This window comes from Mchenga conophoros, linkage group LG4 (genome assembly GCF_057382185.1).
Source record: "Mchenga conophoros isolate Kocher_MC1m ecotype Shallow Benthic linkage group LG4, M_conophoros_male_GT1.1, whole genome shotgun sequence".
In the NCBI taxonomy this organism is placed as follows: Eukaryota; Metazoa; Chordata; class Actinopteri; order Cichliformes; family Cichlidae; genus Mchenga; species Mchenga conophoros.
The window spans coordinates 40,040,272-40,061,410 of NC_140529.1; the positions used below are offsets into that span (position 1 = coordinate 40,040,272).

Below are 21,139 nucleotides of genomic sequence, written 5' to 3' on the forward strand. Positions count from 1 at the left end.
GTTATAGCTTTATCTCCAGCATCAGCGCTATTCTCAGACCGCACATGTCGTCTGTGTGTTTTCACACACACATCGTTCTGGTGTGTGTGTGAGTGTGTTTCATCCTCAGGGTGTTCATATTAAAGCGGTGATGTCCTTGAACCTTCAGCATGAACTGACTCAGTAGCTTTAAGCTCATTGGCCTGCGAGTGCGTGTGTTGCTGTACCAACGACTGCTGCTCGATATACCGCCACGCCTGTTTCTGAACATTGTCTTCTTTTGCTGAAGGTCAACAGAAAACACCGTAAACCCTCCAATAAAGCTGGACTCACATTAAAACGTCACGGGTGTAGGAATGGCGGCCCCATGAGGCGTGGCCTCCTGTGTCACCTGTTCACAGGTGAATTATTTGCTGTGAATGTCACAAAGAACTGGTCACATGTTTCACACAGGTGAGAACAAGAGAGGGGCTTTCAGAGGTCAGTGTCCAAAATATTAGGAACACACAAATAGACCAAAGATCCCGAGCGTACGACTGACTCTAAAAGTTATACTTACGTGACATCACCACTTCTAGATCGATTGTGAGCCAGCTTGGCTGTGGATCAGGGGGCGGGACAACGGCAAGCTTTACATCCTCTGACACGCGTCATTGACAGGTAATTTAAGGACCCTACTCCTCATTTCTACCTCCATCTGCATGTTCTTGGACTCTTTGATATAGCTGCTTTGCATGAATCCGTTCAGAATAATCCTTCTTTACCTTGTTCTGGGTCTTTATTTACACTTGTAAACTATCCTGCTTTTAATTGAAGAGTTTTACAGCAACCAGCAAAACTCAAACGTTCACAGACGCTGAAAATCACCTGCAAGCTGCACGCTGAGCTCGTGTTTGACTCTGTGCTGAAACAAGCTGCTCACAGCGCACCGAAATAAGCTCTCAGGCTGCAGCACGAAGTCCTGCCTCTTCAAACAGCAGCAGGAAACGGATTCATGCTGCTGGGATGGGACAGGAATATAAATACACTCGTCCTTCAGAGATTTCCCTGAGAACCCAAACTGACTTACAGCGAGTAATGTGAACTTCTAGAGCCTCGCAGTAGATCCTGTAAAGTAATTAAAGAATGCGTCGTGAATTCACTCGGCGCTGTCTGCAGCAGGACGTCGATATAAATGGGTTTGGATACGAGCGTCTCCGCTCTGTCTGAGAAGATGCTTCCTCATCAGAGCTCCTCGCCTGCACCGTGATGTTTCCTGCAGCAGCGCCAGGACGTACCTTTTAATTTTGAGCGAACTTTATTGGCTGTCTTCTTGATGTCAGCTGTGAGGTCCTCCAACTCCTGCTTGGTCTCTGCAAAGAAAAGAACCAACACAGTGAGTTTGTGATGCCAACAGCAGAGATCTGAAGCTAAAGCTGAAACAGTCTCACTCGTTAAGGCTAAAGCTTTTTTCTGATTGGCTGCAAAAAGTTTGAAGAGCGGGTGGGCGGGCTTTGTGGTCCTCTCTGACATCATAAAGATCCAACACTGTGAGCCTGTTTCCTGTCGGTGTCAGCTGCCAGCACCTGGTGTACAGGTGTTCCTGACTCAGATCTGGCCCTAACACAATAAAACGGTTGTTCTGGGTTATCATCAGGTTTTTATTATTCCTCATATTTGACGAGCTGCTATTTGTGAAACGATCATGAAAAATGATTCACGTTTGATCTCTTCAGGAAGCTTCCGGAACGCCAGAGAAAGACAAACATCTGTATTTCCCTTCATGGTTAATTTAGTTTATATTTCATATTTGATCATTTGTATTCTCTAGGATCGATCGGGTGTTTCACCATCACGAGACCTCTGCTGGATCTGACGAGGTTAAAAACAAACTGGTGTTCTGAGAGCAGCCTCTTCAAACTCCACCTGACCTCCACCTCTTCCCTTCAAACTCCCAGCGACGAGTCGGAGTTGAATTCAGAGGCTCTGATTGGCTGTTAGCTGTTTTTGCTAAGCAGCTCTTGGTTTTGTGTAGAAGCTGAGCTGTCGTGTTTGCCTCCCCCTTCACTGCTGGTGTATCGAGGCTTCCACTAAGAGTCCAATCAGGTCGATGCACGCAGTCGTGTAAGCGCTGAGGCTGGAGGAAGCAGACGAGCAGGAGGGCGTGCAGAAACATCACATCCTGTCAGCCATGATGGAGGACAGCGGAGGCAGCAGGCGCCAACTGCAGCTGCGCGCTGAGATTTACAAGCGCTGCAGCGCCGCTTGGCCTTTCCCGCCACTGACTCGCTTCACTCCTGCAGCTCTCATTAGCATGTCATGCTAAAGCTAGGGAACAGTCTGCGAGTGGGACTCGAACGTCAGCACATCCATGCCTGCAGAGGCTGCACACAGCTCAGTTTAGCCCACTGATGACCTTTTTCCACTCATTTCTGACGAGTCAGCGACTTTTTTAAAACTGCTGGTAAAGAAAAGACGTGACGCTGTAGCGGCGGCCTCAGCGAGGTCCTCTCCACGTGTGACGGTTAAACACTGACTTTACTTTTCTGTGCGGCGAGCCTGTGTCTTGAGCTGATCATAATCACTCATTTTCTGCCCCTTTGTGGTCGTCGGCCATGTTATAGACTTACAGGAAGTTGGTCTCCAACGTGACCTGAAGCTTCATCGGTTTCTTTTTATATCAAAAATCTTTCTTTACACTTTCAGGTACTTTTATTCTGAAAATCAGGACAAATTCCTACAGAATCGAGATCACAATACGTCGGTCCGATATGACGAAACGAGTGATGCCGAATTTCAACGTGTTACCATAACAACAGGAAGTTGTTGTACCTCCAGTACGCCTGAACGCAGGTGCCTCCATTTTGACTCCACAGGCTGTACATAAAAGATGGAAGTGCCCACAGTACTCTTGGGCTATGGAGGCGTGACGACGGAGGGACTGTGGATCCGTGCGGCAGCGACCCGTCAGCCACACAGAAAATCCTACTTCCTGCTCCTTCCTGATGCTGATGACGCCCAAAACAAACGTCACGTTTTATTCAGGGAGACCTGAAACCAGCGACTGAGACCACGAGCTAGTCAAGGTCACCGGTTCGTTCCTCTTCCTGTCAGGCGACGACGACGAGCGTTGGACGGATATCGGTCTGCGACGAACGAGGCCGAGCGGGGTGTTTATGAATGGGCTGTACTCCTCTGCTCTCACTACAATTCCCATCATGCATTATTCAGGCAGAAACACAGGGATGCATTTTGCATGACGGCCTGTCGGCAGCTGAGCGCGAGCTGACCCAGAACTGAGGGGGAGAAGAAGACAGAAAGCGACATGATTTCACCAGAAGGAGAAGAAGAGTCGGAGGTCAGACGAACACGAAGTGACGCTTAAAGACATCAGAGATCCCGTCTGAGCTCCAGAACCTCAGCCGCTGTCTGTACTGCAGACGTCACCGAACATCCTTTAACATTCGATCTGCTGTAGGGTTTAAAGAAGAACGTCAACGCTCTGCTTTCATGTAACCTAAAATACTTGGAGACCGTGTGGCTGCGCTCGTGTTTTAACTCTGCTTAATGTTCCTCGCCGTAAACATGTAAAGCATCACTAACATTCAGGATCCCTGTGATGTCACACGGTCGTTCGCTTGCTCTGGAAACTCTGGAAACGTTCAGATTTGTTTCCGGGTTTAGTTTTGAGGAGTTTGGGACCCAGCAGATATCAGGGGTCAATAGTTATGATGCAGCAATGATTCTGCGTCGTGTAGCGTCCGTGTGCTGGGAAGAAGTCTTCAGTTAACCAGGTTTAAACTCAGATTTGTGGATTATAAAAGTCTCACAAACTCCCAGCATGCATCTGAGAGTAGCTCTGCAGCGAGGGCGCGTTTGGTCGGGGTCACCCTGTAGACGCAGCGTTTCTTCGTTAGCCCGTATCGGCGTGTAACAGCACTGACTCTCAGGTAGAGCTGCGCCCACCCGTTCCCCTTCGGTCATTTTCCTGCACAGCTCACGCCGACCGAAGGGTTTCACATGTCACCGCACACTCACAGCGTTACACACACTTACGGCGAGGCAGCCGAGGCTCGTCATCTCCTCCGAGGTTAACGTCACTTCATGCAGTTTAAACAGACTTCACAGCATGAGGGCGGGGATCAGAGGGAGCGACGGCGACGAAGGAGACGAAGACAGCGAGAGAGAGGGAGGAGAGGGTGGAGGAAAGGAAAAAGGAAAGGATGGAAAAACAGGAAAAGAACTTAAATCATGCAGCAACAAAAGAGAAAAACAGCGTGCAGACAGTCGGACAGCATGCAGAGCAAACAGAAAAGGTGCAAACATGAAGCCGCATCCTGTTCTTCAAACAGACACAGAAGGTTATAAATCATCTCCTCACGCGGCTAAACAGGAGCGGGCGGCGTGCGGGCGCTACGAGGTCACAGCAGGTGGGTCCAGCTGATGACTTACAGTCAGCTGTTCACAGTCAGCTGTTCGACACTAAAACGAGCTGCAGCACAAAGTCGCCGTTCAGCACCTGTTTACGTTTCCTGCTGCTAGAACTTCCTCAGAGGCTCATTTTGCTCATGCACGCCATTAACCAGCATCAACTCCACATTTCATAAACCCAGGCAGTTTGCTCGTGCACGGAGACAGAAATGTCTCTGGACCTCTTCGACACCGAAGGAAACCTGACAGCAGGCGGCTTCTGTCAGGAGGATTTCAGGGGTAAAAGGCGTGGACGGCGTCTCGCCAACGAAGAGCTAAAAAGGGTCGAAGCCCGACGCGGAGCGGAACCCCTGAGGCGGAGACTCTGACGGCGCAGACGTGGCTGTTGGTGTCAGCGCTGACATTGAGTCATTGTTGCTGAGTCACAGCACGCCGTGTCGAGATTGGGACTCGCCAGGCCTCGTGCTCTCAGACCGGAGACGCTCTTATCGTCCCCCCACAGTGTCAGGACGAGCGGCGGAGCAACGGATGGGCGCGCTCAGTGGCGGTTTGCCAGCAGCGAGCTGTAGCATTCGTCAGCCAGCAGTTAACGGGATTAGAGGTCACTCTGAGGTCGGGGGTCGAGTTACTGAAGGGTTCTGACACGTGGACAGCGTTTGGAGAGCGCCCGCCGATCGACCAGCACAACCTCACACAGCTGCTGTGGCGGAGGGATACGCTGTGACGCTGCTCTTCATACCTCCTTACTTTTAACCAGTTCACGGTTCAGTCGCCTTCGTTTCTTTTATGATTTTTGAAGCTAATTTCTGACTTTTTTTTAGCAACTTCACAAAAATGAAAGTCGCCACAGCTCGGTGTTAAACTCTCGTTTGTAGCGACCATGGTAACATCACCCGAATCGTTTCTGTCCGAGCTCCTTAGATAACAGACTCCTACAGAACCGCAGATATCGCCACCTGCTGGTCACTGCATTAGTTGTACTCTGCGGCGATGGAGTCGGAAAGAAGCTGAAACTGAGACGTTTGCGAGACGTCGCGGCGGCTCCGTGAGGCTGCCTGAGGGTCTTACTTTCGTCAGGATTGGGTGCGGCCAGGATGGCGCTGTGCTGCTTCTTGACCTGCTCCACGTCCTCCGACAGCTTTTCTATACAGCCTCGGATCTCCTCCACCTGAACCAAAAACACACAAGAACAAAATCAGTCTTCAAACACGACATTTATTTCCCATCATGAACTGGTTTTAGGGCCTCAGTCAGTGATAACATTAAACCTGATCACAGCTTGTTTAAGCCAAGCTTTAGTTTTTTACAGCTTCTCTATGGGCTCAAAATGTGGTCATAAATATTTTGTACTTGTAAATCAGGATTTGTGTGTGTAAAAAAAATTTGTGTGTGGACTTAGCCAAAAAATCCTGCAAGTTACAAGTACGGATTTTGACCCTATTTTTCTTCCCGTCATCTGATTGGTCAATGTCATGTCAATCACAAATGTAACTATCCAATCAGAGAACAGATGGGTTTGGCTGTCGGAGGGGCGCTTTTTTTGAACTGCAGGTCCTTGAAGGGTGATACAGTTTGAAGCTGGAGGATCTCTATATAAATATCCGATAGCAGCTAGGTCCCCTAACTTTCAGCAGCTGTTGAAAGGATAAAGTTGTGCTATATCAGTGGTTAGAAATACATTATTACTTTAGGATTAGTTTAACACAAAGTCAGGGCTGACCCAGGACCATTGCTGTGAGTCACAGTGCGCAGCATAAAAGTCCTTTCACATCGGACGCAGGATGTGCTGCTAATGCTAACTGCTAACTAAAAGCAAATGATCCAGAATTTGCTGCTGGCTGCTGGGCTCTGTGGGTTTTTGCAGCAGCTCTACCTGTACTAGATGCACCTGCTCCTTGTCTTTTCTATCTCTGACTTTATGTCCTCTACAAGAGTTTGTTTTTGCTGGTTCTTCAAATGTTCAATAAAAACATGTATGCTAATTCATAACGAAGAAAGCTTTGTAATGAAGACTGTCATTTCCAAAACACTGCCCGCCCCCACCCCGCGGTCCGCAGCGCTGTTGAAAAGGCTGTGGAAGTCCCTGTATTAAACACGTAGACCTGTGACACAAAAATCACCGAACTCGGACGACCACAGACTGTTTTCCTTCGTGGTGATGAAGGAAAACGCTGGGTTGGCATGTAAAAGAGCATTTATTCCCTTCAAGGACCTGCAGTTCAAAAAAAGCGCCCCTCGACAGCTAAACCCATCTGTTCTCTGATTGGATTGTTACATTTGTGATTGACATGACATTGACCAATCAGATGAAAGGAAGAAAAATAGGGTCAAAATTCGTACTTGTAACTTGCAGGATTTTTTTTGGCTAAGTCCACACACAAATCTTTTTTACACATACAAATCCTGATTTACAAGTACAAAATATTTATGACCACATTTTGAGCCCATACTTCTGTCGCCTGTTTCTGATGTTTTGAAGATGTTTTATGAGTTTTCGCTCACTTGATGTTTTCATGTTGATGTTTATGTTCTTCTACTCTGGGACGTCCTAATGTCCATTAACCTTTTAAGGGTGCACGCTCTGATTCGTGCAACCATTTTAAATCCTGGTAGAATTTCAACCACTTAAGCTAGCGCAATAATTTAGTTTGCATATGAAACTCAGCTCGACCCAGGTCGCGGTTCCTGTCTGCCGCACAGGTCCAAAGGTTTACTTTGTGCCTGTGTGCTTTCACTGTTGGAAACAGTTTATTTTGATGCGGTTTTTGTAAATTGTGAACAATAATATTTATATTTGTTTTTCCTGCAGTTTGTAAAAATTCTTGAATCTCAAAAATGAAACTATGAAGACACTCAGAATAAATTTCCTGTGGTTGAAACGATTTTGTGCAACTTTGCATTCTGAGGGATGAAGCTCGAAATATGTGTAAAAAAACAGAAACGACTTTTATTTTCTTGTTGTTTAATGTATTTCGTTATTATGAACTTAATGCAAACATGTCATTAAAACTTGGGGCATATTGATGTAAAGCAACTTGAAATGCTCCAAACAACGTCACTACAGCAGGTAAAGATATGAAGCTACGCTCGGGCAGACTTGGTTCTACGGTGGGCTTTAAAGGTTAATGTGATTTTGCACATCATTACTTCTTTGTCTGCTTTTGCTGATATTTTTCAACGTGCTGATGGCGTGCAGCCTGAATCCTGAGCTCGCTCCATCGCAGCCAAAACATTTTTATTTCTGTGTTTTCGGTCACGTCTGCCTCAGGACACCTTTGTGTCTTTGTTTCGGTGCAAACAGCGACCTCTGAGTAATCGTTTGTCTCAGACTGAACAGTCCCAGTGTTCCCAGCTGCTGTTTACGACCCTCACAGTGTCCAGTTCATGATTTAACCCAGTGGTCACATGACTGCCTGCAGTCACCTGAGCGCGCTGCCTCACCTGTTCGAAGAACTCGTCCATGAAGTGGTCCCTGTCCACCTGCACCACCTCCTCATCGTCGTCGCTGTCCTTTGCCTGCAGACAGGAAACATGATGTCATCGGTGTGGTGATGATGCTTCAGTGATGAAGACTGACGCTGAGGCCCACAGACGGACACACAGAGGGAAACCGCTCCGTAAAAGCAAACAGGAGGTTTCCAAGCAACCGCAGCAGGGCATCACCACGCCAACGACCGAGAAAGTAATTTTCAGTTTATTTAAATATGACATTATTGTTAAATAAAATTGAAAAATGATATAATATTTAAAGAAATAATGAAATAAAAATGTAAAGACATCAAATAAAAAATATTAAAATAAATTGAATACGACAAATATGACATATTATTGCTTCAAATAAATAAATTTAAAATTAAATAATAAATCAGCATTTTAATGAAGAAAGAGAAGGAACAACATTTAAAAATAAAGTAAATACACAAACATGTTAAAACGAAATTAAATAAAATATTAAGAAAATTAAAGAAAAACGAACACAGGGGAATAAAAAGACAGAAAAATTAATAATATTATTGAAATAGTCCAGGATGAAGATGACGATGATGGAGTTGTTTCACAGACGAACGCAGGAACATTTTATTAAACTCAGATGTTCTCCTTAGAGGAGAGAGGGACAGGTGCTTCAGGCTGAAACAGGTGTTCAGTTACACTGAATGGAATTCTGTTATTATCAATACAGACGTGTGTGTGTGTGTGTGTGTGTGTGTGTGTGTGTGCGTGTGTGTGTGTGTGTGTGTGTGTGTGTGTGTGTGTGTGTGTGTGTGTGTGTGTCCGCCGACCGCAGACGACAAAAAGCACAATCCCTGATGTTCAGTAAACTCTCTGCAGATACCCGACACACAGGCAGGTGGACAGGCTGAAGGTGGGATCAGGTTACTGTATCTATGAGGCCCATTCTTCACAATATGAAGCTCCGCCTCCATAAAACCATAAAAACTAAAGGAAGATAAAAGAAGTGAACTTTGTTTCTGTGTCAAATCTAAACCAGCGCTCAGCACGTTGTTAAAGCTCCGTTAAACCCATCGAAACCTGCAGTTCCTCTGACGTCCAGCAGAGGCAGCAGCGAGTCTGTCCCTATAGACTGCCATGTTAAAATAAACGTGTTTATTTTAACATGGGATTTTTATTTTTATTTTTATTTTATTTATTTTATACGTGCAGAGATGGTGTCCCTCTGCACCCTCTGTCCTCCCCCTGCGTCACTCTGCCTCTGCAGAGGAGACTCAGTGTTTGGATTAATCAGTCCACAAACTCATTGATTACTAATGATCATGTTGTTCCAGTTTTAACTGCTGGGAAGAAGAAGAAGGTGTCACTAACATATCTATTTTTATGTTTTACAAACCAAACATTAAAGCCACTCGTCACACACGTTTCTGCCGGCACATGCCTGCCTTGAAGATGAGGCGTCACGTCTGCCTTTGCTTTCATCAGCACTGTGATTTATTTGTTTCTGCTGTAAACATGTCCTCTGAGTCCCACTCAGGTGTCTCCACCTGGCTCCGCCGCCCGCCCATAGAGGCCGTGGCAGCTTCCTCAGTCCATCCTGCCAACAGTTCTCACTGTGGGCGATGCTAATGATGTCAGCTAGCTGCAGGCCTGATGCTCTCTCTCGCCTGAGCCAAAGACCCGATGCCACGGCATCAACACACACAGGAAACACACGCCGACACACCAGAGTGAGACAGGCGGACATCAGCATCGCTCTGTCCACGGACCTGAACGCTCCCAGTGTCAGGATAGACTATAGACTGTAAATAAAAGACAGACGTATCCACGATGTCACCCACTGGTTTGCAAAGGCTCATCTGGAAGCTTCAAGCCGAGTGATTCAAGCTGAACTGAAAAAGCCAGCGTTAAACCACATGATCGTAGAGTAGCCACGCCCACTCACAGGGTACCCCAACCCCCCTGTGACTGACATTTCCAAAATTAACTTAATGAGACAGCAGCTGCAGTGATGTAACACCTGACCAGGTAAAGGTGCTGAAGCTGTTTCAGACTCTCAGCGACACTGACATCACTGTCACGTCCCAGTGAAGTGCTGCTGAGGGCACAGGTCATGTTTCATTCACTCTTATTTCTTTAGCATCGTATACTGTCAGACCCTGAGGTAATACAGAGAAACCTAAACCATCATCACCCCCTGTGAGCAACAGTAGGAAGGAAAAACTCCCTTTTAACAGGAACCTGTGGCAGAAACAGGCTCAGGGAGGGGCGGGGCCATCTGCTGCGACCGGTTCAGGCTGAGGGGGAAGAGACAGGACGAGGACTCGCTGACGTGCTGACCAATCACGGCGCACTATGTTCTTCTTCCTTTAAAAACTGAGCTCTAAGACCCTCGGTAGTCCCGCCTCCTGCAGAGCGGACAAAGAGGAAGGACTTCCTCCAACAGTTACTCGAACTCTGGCGTTGTGTTTAACGGTTTAAGAAGATGTAAGTGTGTCTGTTTGGGTCCAAGAACTTCCTGGAAGCTCTCACTTACTTTTAGATCATGCAGTTAAAATCGCTGATCATGGATTCCTGCAGCGTGTTAAACATGTTACTTTGTTCATATCTGATGTGAATTTATGGAGATGAGGCTACGAACTCATCGCAGCGTCTCATCGGTCACGTTTGGGGCCGTCCTCTGCGGTTTGTAAAGCCTGACGCTGTGCAGGAAAAAGGAAAAGCTTTAGATTGAACGTACGAGCGTCTGTTCGCGACCCGCACGGCGCCGACTCCATCCTGCAGATGGTTCGTTATTCCCGATCCCCCCGGCAAAAAACACACCACATGTCTGAAACTGGGTCGCTCTACTTCTTCAAGAAAAAAACCTACAGGAGGAAAAATAATAAAAATAATAACGTGAGCATCTGCAGGCAGAAACGAGTTCATTCATCGCTTCAGTGCCGAGCCGATCGACCAGGAGACGAATTTCTCCTGAGCTCCTCTCGCTGGTTCCTCCTGATAACGAGCCGCCGGCCTTCAGGGCGAATGTTGGACACGATGCACCAATTTCATGTTTTTAAAACCGGTAAACGTCGCTGTCATCCCGCCTACGGCTGCAGTAAGGTTGTTAAAATCACTGCATTCTTCACCGATTTAAAATCATCGGATCCTTCCAGCAACGAATTTCATCAGAACGGCTGCACTGCTCCGGTCCGGAACGACGGTTTCAGGTTTTCAGGTCCAGCTCAGGGTTCGGGTTGAGGGTCTGGGGATGTTCAGTACAAACATGTACGTGTGAGACGAGGTCCCTGAAGGCATCGCGGGCGCCTCCCTGTGGAAATCCTTAACAGAGGACGTGACAGCAGAGGACTCGCTGACCTTCAAACACACCCAGGAGATAGATGCCCCCCAGCCCCACCACACACACACAGCTAAGATCAAATCTGAAACAAAAAATACATAAAATACAAAATTTCACATTTTAAACTGGCTTTTTAAGTGTAAGGCCAATAATATAAATCAAGTTATTTAAATAAATCTTTTTCCAAATATGACCCCCCCCCCACAAAAAAAATTCATACGTTTTATAAACTTTCTTAAATCTATCAAAGAAAATGATCCTGTAAGATTAAATATTTAATTCCAGCTTAAAAATATGTTTTATATAAAACTTCAGCCAGTCTGAAAACAGCTCCACCAGCAGCCAATCAGCATCATCCCTGCCTCCAAAACCAGCCAATCAGAGTCTGTTCCCTCGCTGCTGTTCCTCCACATCACCATCCAGTTTAGAAATGCACACACATAGAATGAGAGGTCAAAGGTCAGGGGCTGATGGAAGTCAATGGACAGAGTTTGATTAATAATCAGTGAAACGTTGTCAGCCTGCAGGTCTGCGTGTGACCCGGCCGTCAGAGGACGTGAAGGCCGTGACGGTAAACGCTGATCTGAGACCAGCAGGAAGAGGCAGGAGGTGCAACGCTGCGATGGCGGTATAAATGATGTAGCATCGCTCCTGCTCTTGTCCAGCAACTCTCAGACAGCCTGACGAGGGCGCTGCCTGTGCTGCACAGGTTGTTCCAGGAAATAGCCACAGCCGCACCTACACCGTCCCCTCTGGTGTCTGCACTGACTCAGCCGAGACAGAAACGACAGAGAGCAGATGATTGGAAGGTTGGGGGCGAGTGGGCGTGTTCTTACGTGTGTTCAGTCTGACATCACACAGACGCTAAAAACAACCAAACAACTAAAGCACCCACCCGTCTCTCACATGAGCCGATTAGCAGTTCCTGGTTTTCACTCATGGATGGGCACGGTGTTTGGTCACTGCTCAGGTGGGAGGAGCCATCATGTCCGTCTTTTATATACAGTCTGTGCTCCCCCCTCAGCAGGATATGTGGCTTCAGGGTGTTTCCACAGTTTAGCACGTGACGACCTGCAGGGCCCCGACGAGAGCGGCGCGGGGAGCTAAGGTGGGTCTTCGATGCCTTGAAACTGGAGCCTGTGAGTCAGGAAAATCCCACTGAGGGATCAGCGGTAAAATCTGGGTGAAGGAACCTTTTAATCAGATGAAATCCAGCGCTCGGTTTCTCTGCAGGGTCTCAGCTTTGAGTGTAACGAGGAGGCCGGCCCTGACTAATATCTGAACACTGTTACATAACAGCAGAGGCTGAGACACACTCGGCTGTTTTCTCCTTATCCAACCATCTGAGGAGGAGGAGGAGGAGGAAGAGGCATCAGAGCACAGAGAGAGAAGAGAAAATCAGCGAAGAGGCCGAAGATCCTAAAAATAAAAAAACTGCACAAAATGCCGACCTTCACGTTTCGGTGTCGGCTCGGCTGCGATTGTGTTCTTTGGGTTTCCATGAGTTCATTTCATACAGGATTCTGTTTATTAGTTATTCATTACATAACATCCTGTTATGTCATAAACCTTAAATAAACACTGAAATGGACAAATGTGAAATATACACACAAAAGCCAATATTTAAATAAAGCAGGCAGGCGACACACATCCGCATCAAACGAGATGCAGAGAAGAACAGGAAGAGGTGAGCCCGACGCCACGTGTGGCTGAGGCGTTCACGGTCTGTTGCACGTAAACACAGAAACACGTTTCTGTGGTTTCAGAGGACGGTCAGGTGTTCCACATCATTAGCTGTGTCCCAAAACGCAGGCGGCGTCCTTCAGAGGACCCGGCCTTCTCGGTCTTCGAAGGACCCAGCCCACGTAGACCGCGATGAAGCAGGGAGTTCACTGTTTTTGCCGGCTTGAGTGACCATTGAACCCCCCGGTCAGCGATCGAGCTGGTGGGTAACAGACGTCTCCGAAAACGTCGCAGCACAAATATGTGATGTCTTGATAAACTGAGCAGATATTTGAAGTTTGCACAGCTACTTTCTCATCTGAAAATATCTTAAAAGTTTATTTTGTGACCCAGAAAGATTAATAAGAGTAATAATAAAACTTAGCTGTCGCCATTGTTGGAAACTGGAATTGGCTGGGCCGCGCTATGAATTCTGGGATAGGTTGGAAGGACACACCCGACCCATCCTTCAAATTCGGGGAAAAGGAGGACGCGTTTGTCAGCGGCATTCGGAGGAGTCGACGAATTGGGACAGACTTGGGCGCGTCGCTGTGATGTAATCGGCCTACAAATGCGGCCTCAGGAGGAAGCAGCCGACTTTTTGGGACACAGCTTTTGTCTGCAGCCTTAGATACAGTGACCTTTGACCTTAGCCACCTGGCACGCCCGGGATTATCGCAGCTCGCCGTGATGCCAAAACAATCTGATGTGAATCAAAAATTTTAAAAAAATCAAAATTTATTTCTATAGCACATAAAAATACAACCAAGTTGACCAAAGTGCTTCAGAGTCGGTCAGAGCAAAAGCACAAGAAGGAATGAAAAGAAAGAGTTTAAAGGAAACAATATGACAACTGTTTGAAACAAAAACTAGCCACGAAGTAACAAAGTAGTTTTTAGACGCAAAAGACTGGATGGACTCAGAGGAACGAATATAAGGAGCGAGGTTATTTCAGAGTCTGGGAGCTTTGACAGCAAAGGCCCAATCACCTCTGGACTTCAGACGACACCTCGGTTGCGTCAGGAGCATTTGATTGGACGATCTAAGTGCCTTATTAGGGATATACAAATGAAGGAGTTTGAGGAGTTTTTAAGGTAAGCAAAAGAATTTTGAAATTGATACGATAATCAACAGGAAGCCAATGTAGGTTGGCTAAAACTGGTGTGATGTGGGCATAATTTCTAGTATCAGTTAGACGCGCAGCTGCGTTTTGAACTAACTGGAGCCGGTGAGTAGAGGACGATGGGACGCCCGAGTAGAGGGATTTACAGTAGTCTTAATTTGGAAGTGATAAGTGTTTTGTAAGGTCCTTCAAAGGGCTTTGTTTTAGACATCTGATGCAGCTGGTAGAAACTGTTTTTTACCAGAGCTGACAATAAGACAGGAAACAGAAAAAAATTCAAATTAACCAGTCAAAACTTCACAGATAGATCAGCTGACATATAACAGGTAGGTATTGGTTATTTGGTTAAGTCACGCCCAAGTAAATACTGGACTAGACCATAAATGATGAGGGGGGGGGAGGTGACATAACCCCCACCTGTCTGAAAATAACACATGCATGAAATGCATAAGAAGGATGCTATGAATATACACAAACAGGGGGACAAAGGGCAGTGTTTAATAATAAAAGCACGTTTGAATTAAAAAACAAGATTACATCATCACTTGGGCGTGACTTAACCAAATAACCAATACCTAGCTGTTATATGTCAGCTGATCTATGAAGGTTTGACTGGTTAATTTGAATTTTTTTCTGTTTCCTGTCTTGTATTTAAGCAATTTTCTCCAATGTTTTACTAAGACCCTGATGAAGGGTCCTAGCAAAGGGGCCCAGTTAGTTGTTCCAGCGCGGTGTGACTATCACAAACTGTAACTGTCTTATCCTGGTTCGGTGTGAGAGACGTGATACGTTTGGACCTCATTTAGACAGTCAAATAGGGGTTGCAGGGAAGTAGAGACATCTGATGTCAAAGGGAAATAAATCTGTATGTCGTCGCATACAAATCACATCACAGTCACATGGCCCGAGTCCACAGGTAGATCATTAAAAAGCCTAACTAACGCTGTCTCGCTGCGATGGCGAGGTTTAAAGCCAGACTGACTTTCATTGATACCGTTAGAATCAAGGAAGGACTGAAGTTGTTTTAGAAACACTTTTTCCAGAATTTTGGATATCAGAGGGCGTCTGTAGTTAGAGCACAAGGGTCAAGATCCTTTTTCTTTATAACGGGTTGCACGACAGCGAGCTTAAATACTGACGGTGCACAACCTGATGACAGGGATGCATTCAGTAAAAGTTGGATACAGGGACCGATAGTGGGCAAAGAAAACGAGAGGGAAGGATATCATGGGGGAAGTTAGAGATCAGAATAAGACAGTGGCTTGAACTGTTGAAAGACAGTCAAGCATTCAGGGACTGCAACAGGGTCAGAAACTAACGACGACTCAGATGAGAGAGACGCCCTCAGAGCTGATATTTTGTCAGTGAAATCGTTTGAAAAATGATCACGAAGTACAGCAGAGGCATCCCTACAAGTGAAGGGCCAAGGGTTTACCGAGGAATTACACATACTAAAGAGGGCTCGAGGAAAACGTGTTTAAAATGATACATATGGATAAATAATCCATCTTGAAAGCTTAAAGCTCGAATAGCTGGGTTTGCATGAATGCAGAGATGAGGACCTGATTGGTCTGCCAGGCATTGATCATGAAATCTGTTTTCCATTAATCGATCAGCTCCGCATTTTCACTTCTTTTCTACTCTGAGCTCCAACATGCCTCCTTCACACATTCATACAAGCACTTTTCTCTACACTTAATCTAACATTCACACTCCAAAGCATCCAGGTGGGGATTGAACCAGCAACCCTCCGGCCTCAGAAGGTTCATCTGAACTCATGAAGAGTCCATGTCGGCCTTGTTCACCCCTCCCTGAGCCTGGTGCTGCCGGAGGTTTCTTCCTGTTAAAAGGGAGTTTTTCCTTCCCACTGTTGCCAAAGTGCTTGTTCACAGGGGGTCGTATGATTGTTGGGTTTTCTCTGTATGTGTTATTGTAGGGTCTGCTGTACAATATGAAGCACACTGAGGCGGCTGTTGTTGTGATTTGATAAAACTGAGTTGAATATTGTGTAAAAATAATCCATCTCAGTCGAACATTAAATCATTTCATAGACAAACGCTTGAGTTTGATTCCCGCCTCCAAACGAGTCGGATACATGAAAGTTCAGATCTCGTGATGTCACAGTCTGAATAAATCCCAACAGTCAGCGAGCGACTCCTCGCTCATCATATTTTTATTATACTGTACAGACGACCACGCACAGACCAACACACGCACACGTGTGTGTTTACGGACAAGCGAATGCGATTAACGCGAGCGAGCGAACACGAAGCCCGCGGCTCTGCAGGAAGACGAGAGAGCGAGGAGATGAAGAGGAGGCGCAGAGAGGTGGTGGATAACATGGGGGAGGGGAGGAAGAGGAGGGTGATGGTGAAGAGAGCGGAGACCGCGGGGTGGGGGAGGGGGACGAGGACAGGAGCTCTGCGGCTGCAATGCATCCAATATCTGTCTGATTCTGATCACATGACCTGACGTCAACGCCTCCACCTGTCAGGTCGAGTACTAACGAGGAAATGAGCCGACGGACGTCTCGTTTCCTTAATGAGGAACATTTTCATTATGTCAGGATCCATTTGTTGGTTTTAGTAACGAGTTGTTGATAATAAACATAATGAGACTGTTCGTCTATGCGTGTTTTATTCTTCATCACCTTTTAATGCGGATTTTTATTTATCCCAGATATCACAAATCTGGGATAAATGAAGCTTTTAAAGTCTTTTCCTTTTCTTTTAATTTCTTCTTTGCTTTCCTTCCTTCCATTCCTCCTTTCCTTTCCCCCTCCCCCTCCTCTTCCTCTCATGTCATGCAGACTTAAATCAGGACGCTGACCTCAGGTGTCAGAGTGATGCCAGCATAGTGTGCGTTTGTGTGTTTGCACGCATGAATACACACTCTATGTGTGTGTGCATGTTAGCAGTAAACCATGCCAGCAGCGAGCCGCGTTACCCACAATCCCATGGGATCTCTGGCGCTACCCAGAGTCCATCTGTGCTCCGTGTGACCGCTAATGTTCCCCCACAAACCGACTTCTCCCGATTTTTAAAACCTGAAAAGCTCCTTTAATCGTTCACTTTCAGAGCTCAGGTGCTGATTCAGCAGCAGACACTCAGAATTCAGAGCTTCTCATGAGCACTCAAACGCAGCGCTGCTGCTCGGGGCTGCAAATGTTTTCAGTCTGAAGATTAAAACCAAATAAAAAAGCTGCTTAAACATTTGGATGTTTTCACTGTTTCATTCGCACAGATGAATTTATGTGATTCTTCAGTTTATCTGTTCAAAGTGTTTAAAGTGAACTTTACGATGACACATTTTTCACCGCTGATTGAACAGGAGGCTGTGGATCGACACTGGCTCAGAGAACAGATCCAGATCCTCCGTCATCCAGTTTGGTCAATAAAGTTTCTCCCTCAGGTTGACGTTCATGCGTCTCCTCCAAACATCTGTTTGTGTCCAAGTATTAAAAAAAGTCGATTTCTATGATTTTTCTCATGTTAGTCTGAACCATAACTGTATATAAAAGATGGACATAACCACCATGACAGTCTATCGTGAACTGATTGTAAGACCAGTTAGTCTGCCTGCCTGTGGGTCCCTCCCATTGGTTCTTGCACTCGCGCTACGATCAGCTGATCTCGGTTTGTGTGTCTGGAGATGGACATTACTTTGACTTTTATTGCACAAAAGGATGAGATTGCAACGGTAAAGAGGAAACTGCATGCAGGACTGAAACAGATGCTAACACTGCTAAATTCAGCTCTTTGCACAAACAGCACGCTAACGCTAAGCTAGCCAAAAACCCAGCCCAGCAGGCAGAGCCTGAAAGTCAGCTAACATGCTAATAATTGCATGAATGCAATATCTTTGATTTGCTGCTTAGCAATGCTGCTCAAAGCGGAGCCAATGAGAATCGATAAGAGTATCCGGAAACTGCGTTCTCATTGAGGTTCAGCTTTCACAGAAACGACGATCAGTTAATAACGTTTGATTAGCAGCGTGAAAGCTGAGGCGGCTGCAGGCGTCAGAGTGTTGTTTCTCTTTCGTGTTTCAGGTATGACAGCGACCTGACCAGGTGTTCACCTCCGAGAAGAGTCAGACGACAAGCTGAGTGACATCAAACCGTCCTGACACACACACACACTCACACACACACACACACACAGACACACTCACTCACACACACACACACACACACACACACACACACAGACACACTCACTCACACACACACACACACACACACACACACTCACACACGCACACACTCACACACACACACACACACACACACACACTCTGCATCCGTCTTCTTTCTTTATTTCTTTGAATCTATAAATAAATAGTCTGACTTGTTCTCTGCTGAGGAGACGCCAGAGGGACGAGCGGGTGAATAAAGAGATGGAGGACAAAAGAAAGGACGGCGAGGGTGGACGGGGCTTTTAGAGGTCTGATAATGGACACGTGGGGGTGGGGGCTGGGTTTGAGGTAAGAAAGAGGAAGGATGGAGGAGGTTGAAATCTGAGATTTCACTCATTTATTCACAGATTAAAGATCATTTTATCCTTTTTTAAACTTTTTGGTTTCTAATTTCTAGTTTTACTATTAATGTAATTACAGACTGATTAATTAATGATTCATTAATTCACGTGGATTCCTTTAATTATCACCTATGTATGAAAATTATATAAATACATTTTGACTGATTAACTGAATTTTAGCTTCATTCAAATATTGTTTTAAGAAAAACATCTATGACGTGTCCGGATGAAGGTTAAACTGAAGTAACTTCTTTATTGGTCCAAATGTGAGCTACAGTTAGCCTGTGAGAATCCAGGCTTAAATTATCCTAAAATTAGCTGAGCTAAAATAAAGCTAAGTTTAAGTAAGGTTTAGATAATGTCCTCGGAGATAACTTTAGATGAGCTCATTTTAAATTAAGGCAGGATCACTGAGGAGAACATTTCATAAGCTTAGACATCACAGGGAAAATCTGTCTGGCTAACTTTAGCCAATCAAGGTCTTAAACAACAGCCAATCAGAAGAACCCTGCCTTAAAGGGGGAGGAGCTGACAGAGCATTTAAAGAAGGATTATTCTGATCTGTGGCTCATGCTGAGCCGCTCTGCTCGAGCTGAGGGCAGAAACGTTGACTGCATGTGCAGACGCAGCGTCACAGCAGCTCAGCCTGAGTGATGCGCTCAGTGTCGTCACAATGTGAACCAAGCGCACGTGAAGAAACGATCACGCCAACAACACAAGCCCTCCACAGCAGCACCGAGGCACTCTGGGTAATCAAGTCGCTTTCCCAGGATCCAGTGAGTCAGGGAATCGATGATCTTCTTTTAGACGACTGGCAGGCGGCCTCAGACCGGCGCTCTCTGTCCTCAGTGCAGCGCTTTGATTTCACTCCGGTTCATCCTGCTTTCGCGCACCGATCACATCGACAGCTAACCTGCTCTCATTCGCACCGTTACCCTCACACGTCCAGATGAAAGGAAAAAGCAGAGCATTAGGGCTGCCACAAACGATTATTTTGATAGTCGACTAGACACCGATTATTTATGCGATTAGTCGACTAATCAGATCATCATCCATTAGACGTAAAACTACAGCTTATTGCACCAGCAGCATCTGCTCTTATATAACTATCATTAGCTTACAGCTTGAAGTGTTTAAGGTCTGTGCTAACTAAAAATAAAGACAAGATGATAGTTTATTAAATTTTAATGAAATTTGCAGATTGTTTCGGTGAAGTTTAATAAACTCCTTGCTATCTAAAATATAACAGGACACCGGAGAGTATATTCTGGAGCATCTCACACTTCTGATAATCAGCTGTCTGCTTGACGTTTATTCAGCTGTGTAAAAACTATAACTTTAATCTCAGCCAAACCGATTTACTCAGGAACAAATAAAATACTAAAAAAAAAAAAAAAAAAAAAAAGCCAAACAACAACATTTTTAAGTTATCTAAGTGACTCATATATATTTAACCTGAGTCGCGAAAGACGGCGGTGGGTTTGAAAACAATTAGCCGGGAGTCCGGTGTTCTCACGGCTCTAGTGAGCCTAGCCCCCGGCTAGCTATCGAGCTAGTGGGTAACAGACGTCTCCGAAAACGTCAGAGCGCTTTTGAAAATATGTGGTGTCCTGATAAACTGAGCAGATATTTGAGGTTTACACAGCTACATTCTCGCCTGAAAATATGTTAAACGTTTATTTTGTGACCCAGAAAGAATAATAAGAGTAATATTAAAACTAACTAGCTGCCGCCATTGTTGGAAACTGAGCTGGGCTGCGCTATGAATTCTGGGACACAGCTGCTTCTTCTTCTTCGGGGTTTAACGGCAGCTGGCATCCTTGTACTTGCAGTGCTGCCATCTCCTGTTTCAGTCTGTTATTACACTCTTAAATCCTGCTACTTATTCCTGCGTCTTTTGCGATCTTACAAAGCTTCAAACGACGCGTCGACTATTACATCAGTCGTCGACGATTTTGATAGTCGACGTAATCGTGACTAGTCGACAAATCGTGGCAGCCCTACAGAGCATCAGCCGAGGGTCGATCACGAGAGCGGCGCCGGCTCATCGCGTCTGAACCCGAACTGTGAACGTTTTCCTCCATGAAACAAAACAACGGTTCAGTTACAATGACATCAGCTTTTCTGCCTCGCTTCGGTTTCACGGGGACATCTCTGCCTCTGCTGCTTTAAAATAAATGGAGTGGGTTCACTGATCCACCATCATCATCATCAAACAGGAGGCGTTTCTGCTTCTGTCCACTCTTATACAAACATGTTTTTGTAATTACTAGTTTTTTTGCATTGTTAATTTATCTCCAAAAGTTGATTCTGTTCATCTGAAACATTTCATCTCTCATCGAAGTGACTCCTTCAGTCTCAGCTGACTGCAGGTTTCCAACCTTACAAACATCTGCACGGTGACTGAAACCAGCCCACTGAAGGAACAACGGGCTGGGAGGTCACCTTCATCATAAATATGCAAATTCTAACGACCATTGATCAACAACCGCTGAACATTCAGCGTGGATATCAGCTGTGCTTAGAAGTTATGAGGAAAAAACGAGCACCAAACTTCAACCCACTGCTCTTTTATTT

The 21,139-nt window shown here is 45.8% G+C and overlaps 1 protein-coding gene across 1 annotated transcript in view; it reads right to left on the bottom strand.

The window, feature by feature from the left end:
- stx1b (syntaxin 1B) overlaps nucleotides 1–21,139 on the bottom strand; it is a 47,419-nt gene that overhangs the window by 11,742 nt on the left and 14,538 nt on the right. The window contains exons 2-4 of the mRNA XM_085272426.1: nucleotides 7,831–7,905; nucleotides 5,458–5,557; nucleotides 1,257–1,331 (exon numbers count right to left, since the gene is read on the bottom strand). Coding sequence (XP_085128552.1) covers nucleotides 1,257–1,331; nucleotides 5,458–5,557; nucleotides 7,831–7,905 — 250 coding nt within the window. The remainder of the gene's footprint in view (nucleotides 1–1,256; nucleotides 1,332–5,457; nucleotides 5,558–7,830; nucleotides 7,906–21,139) is intronic.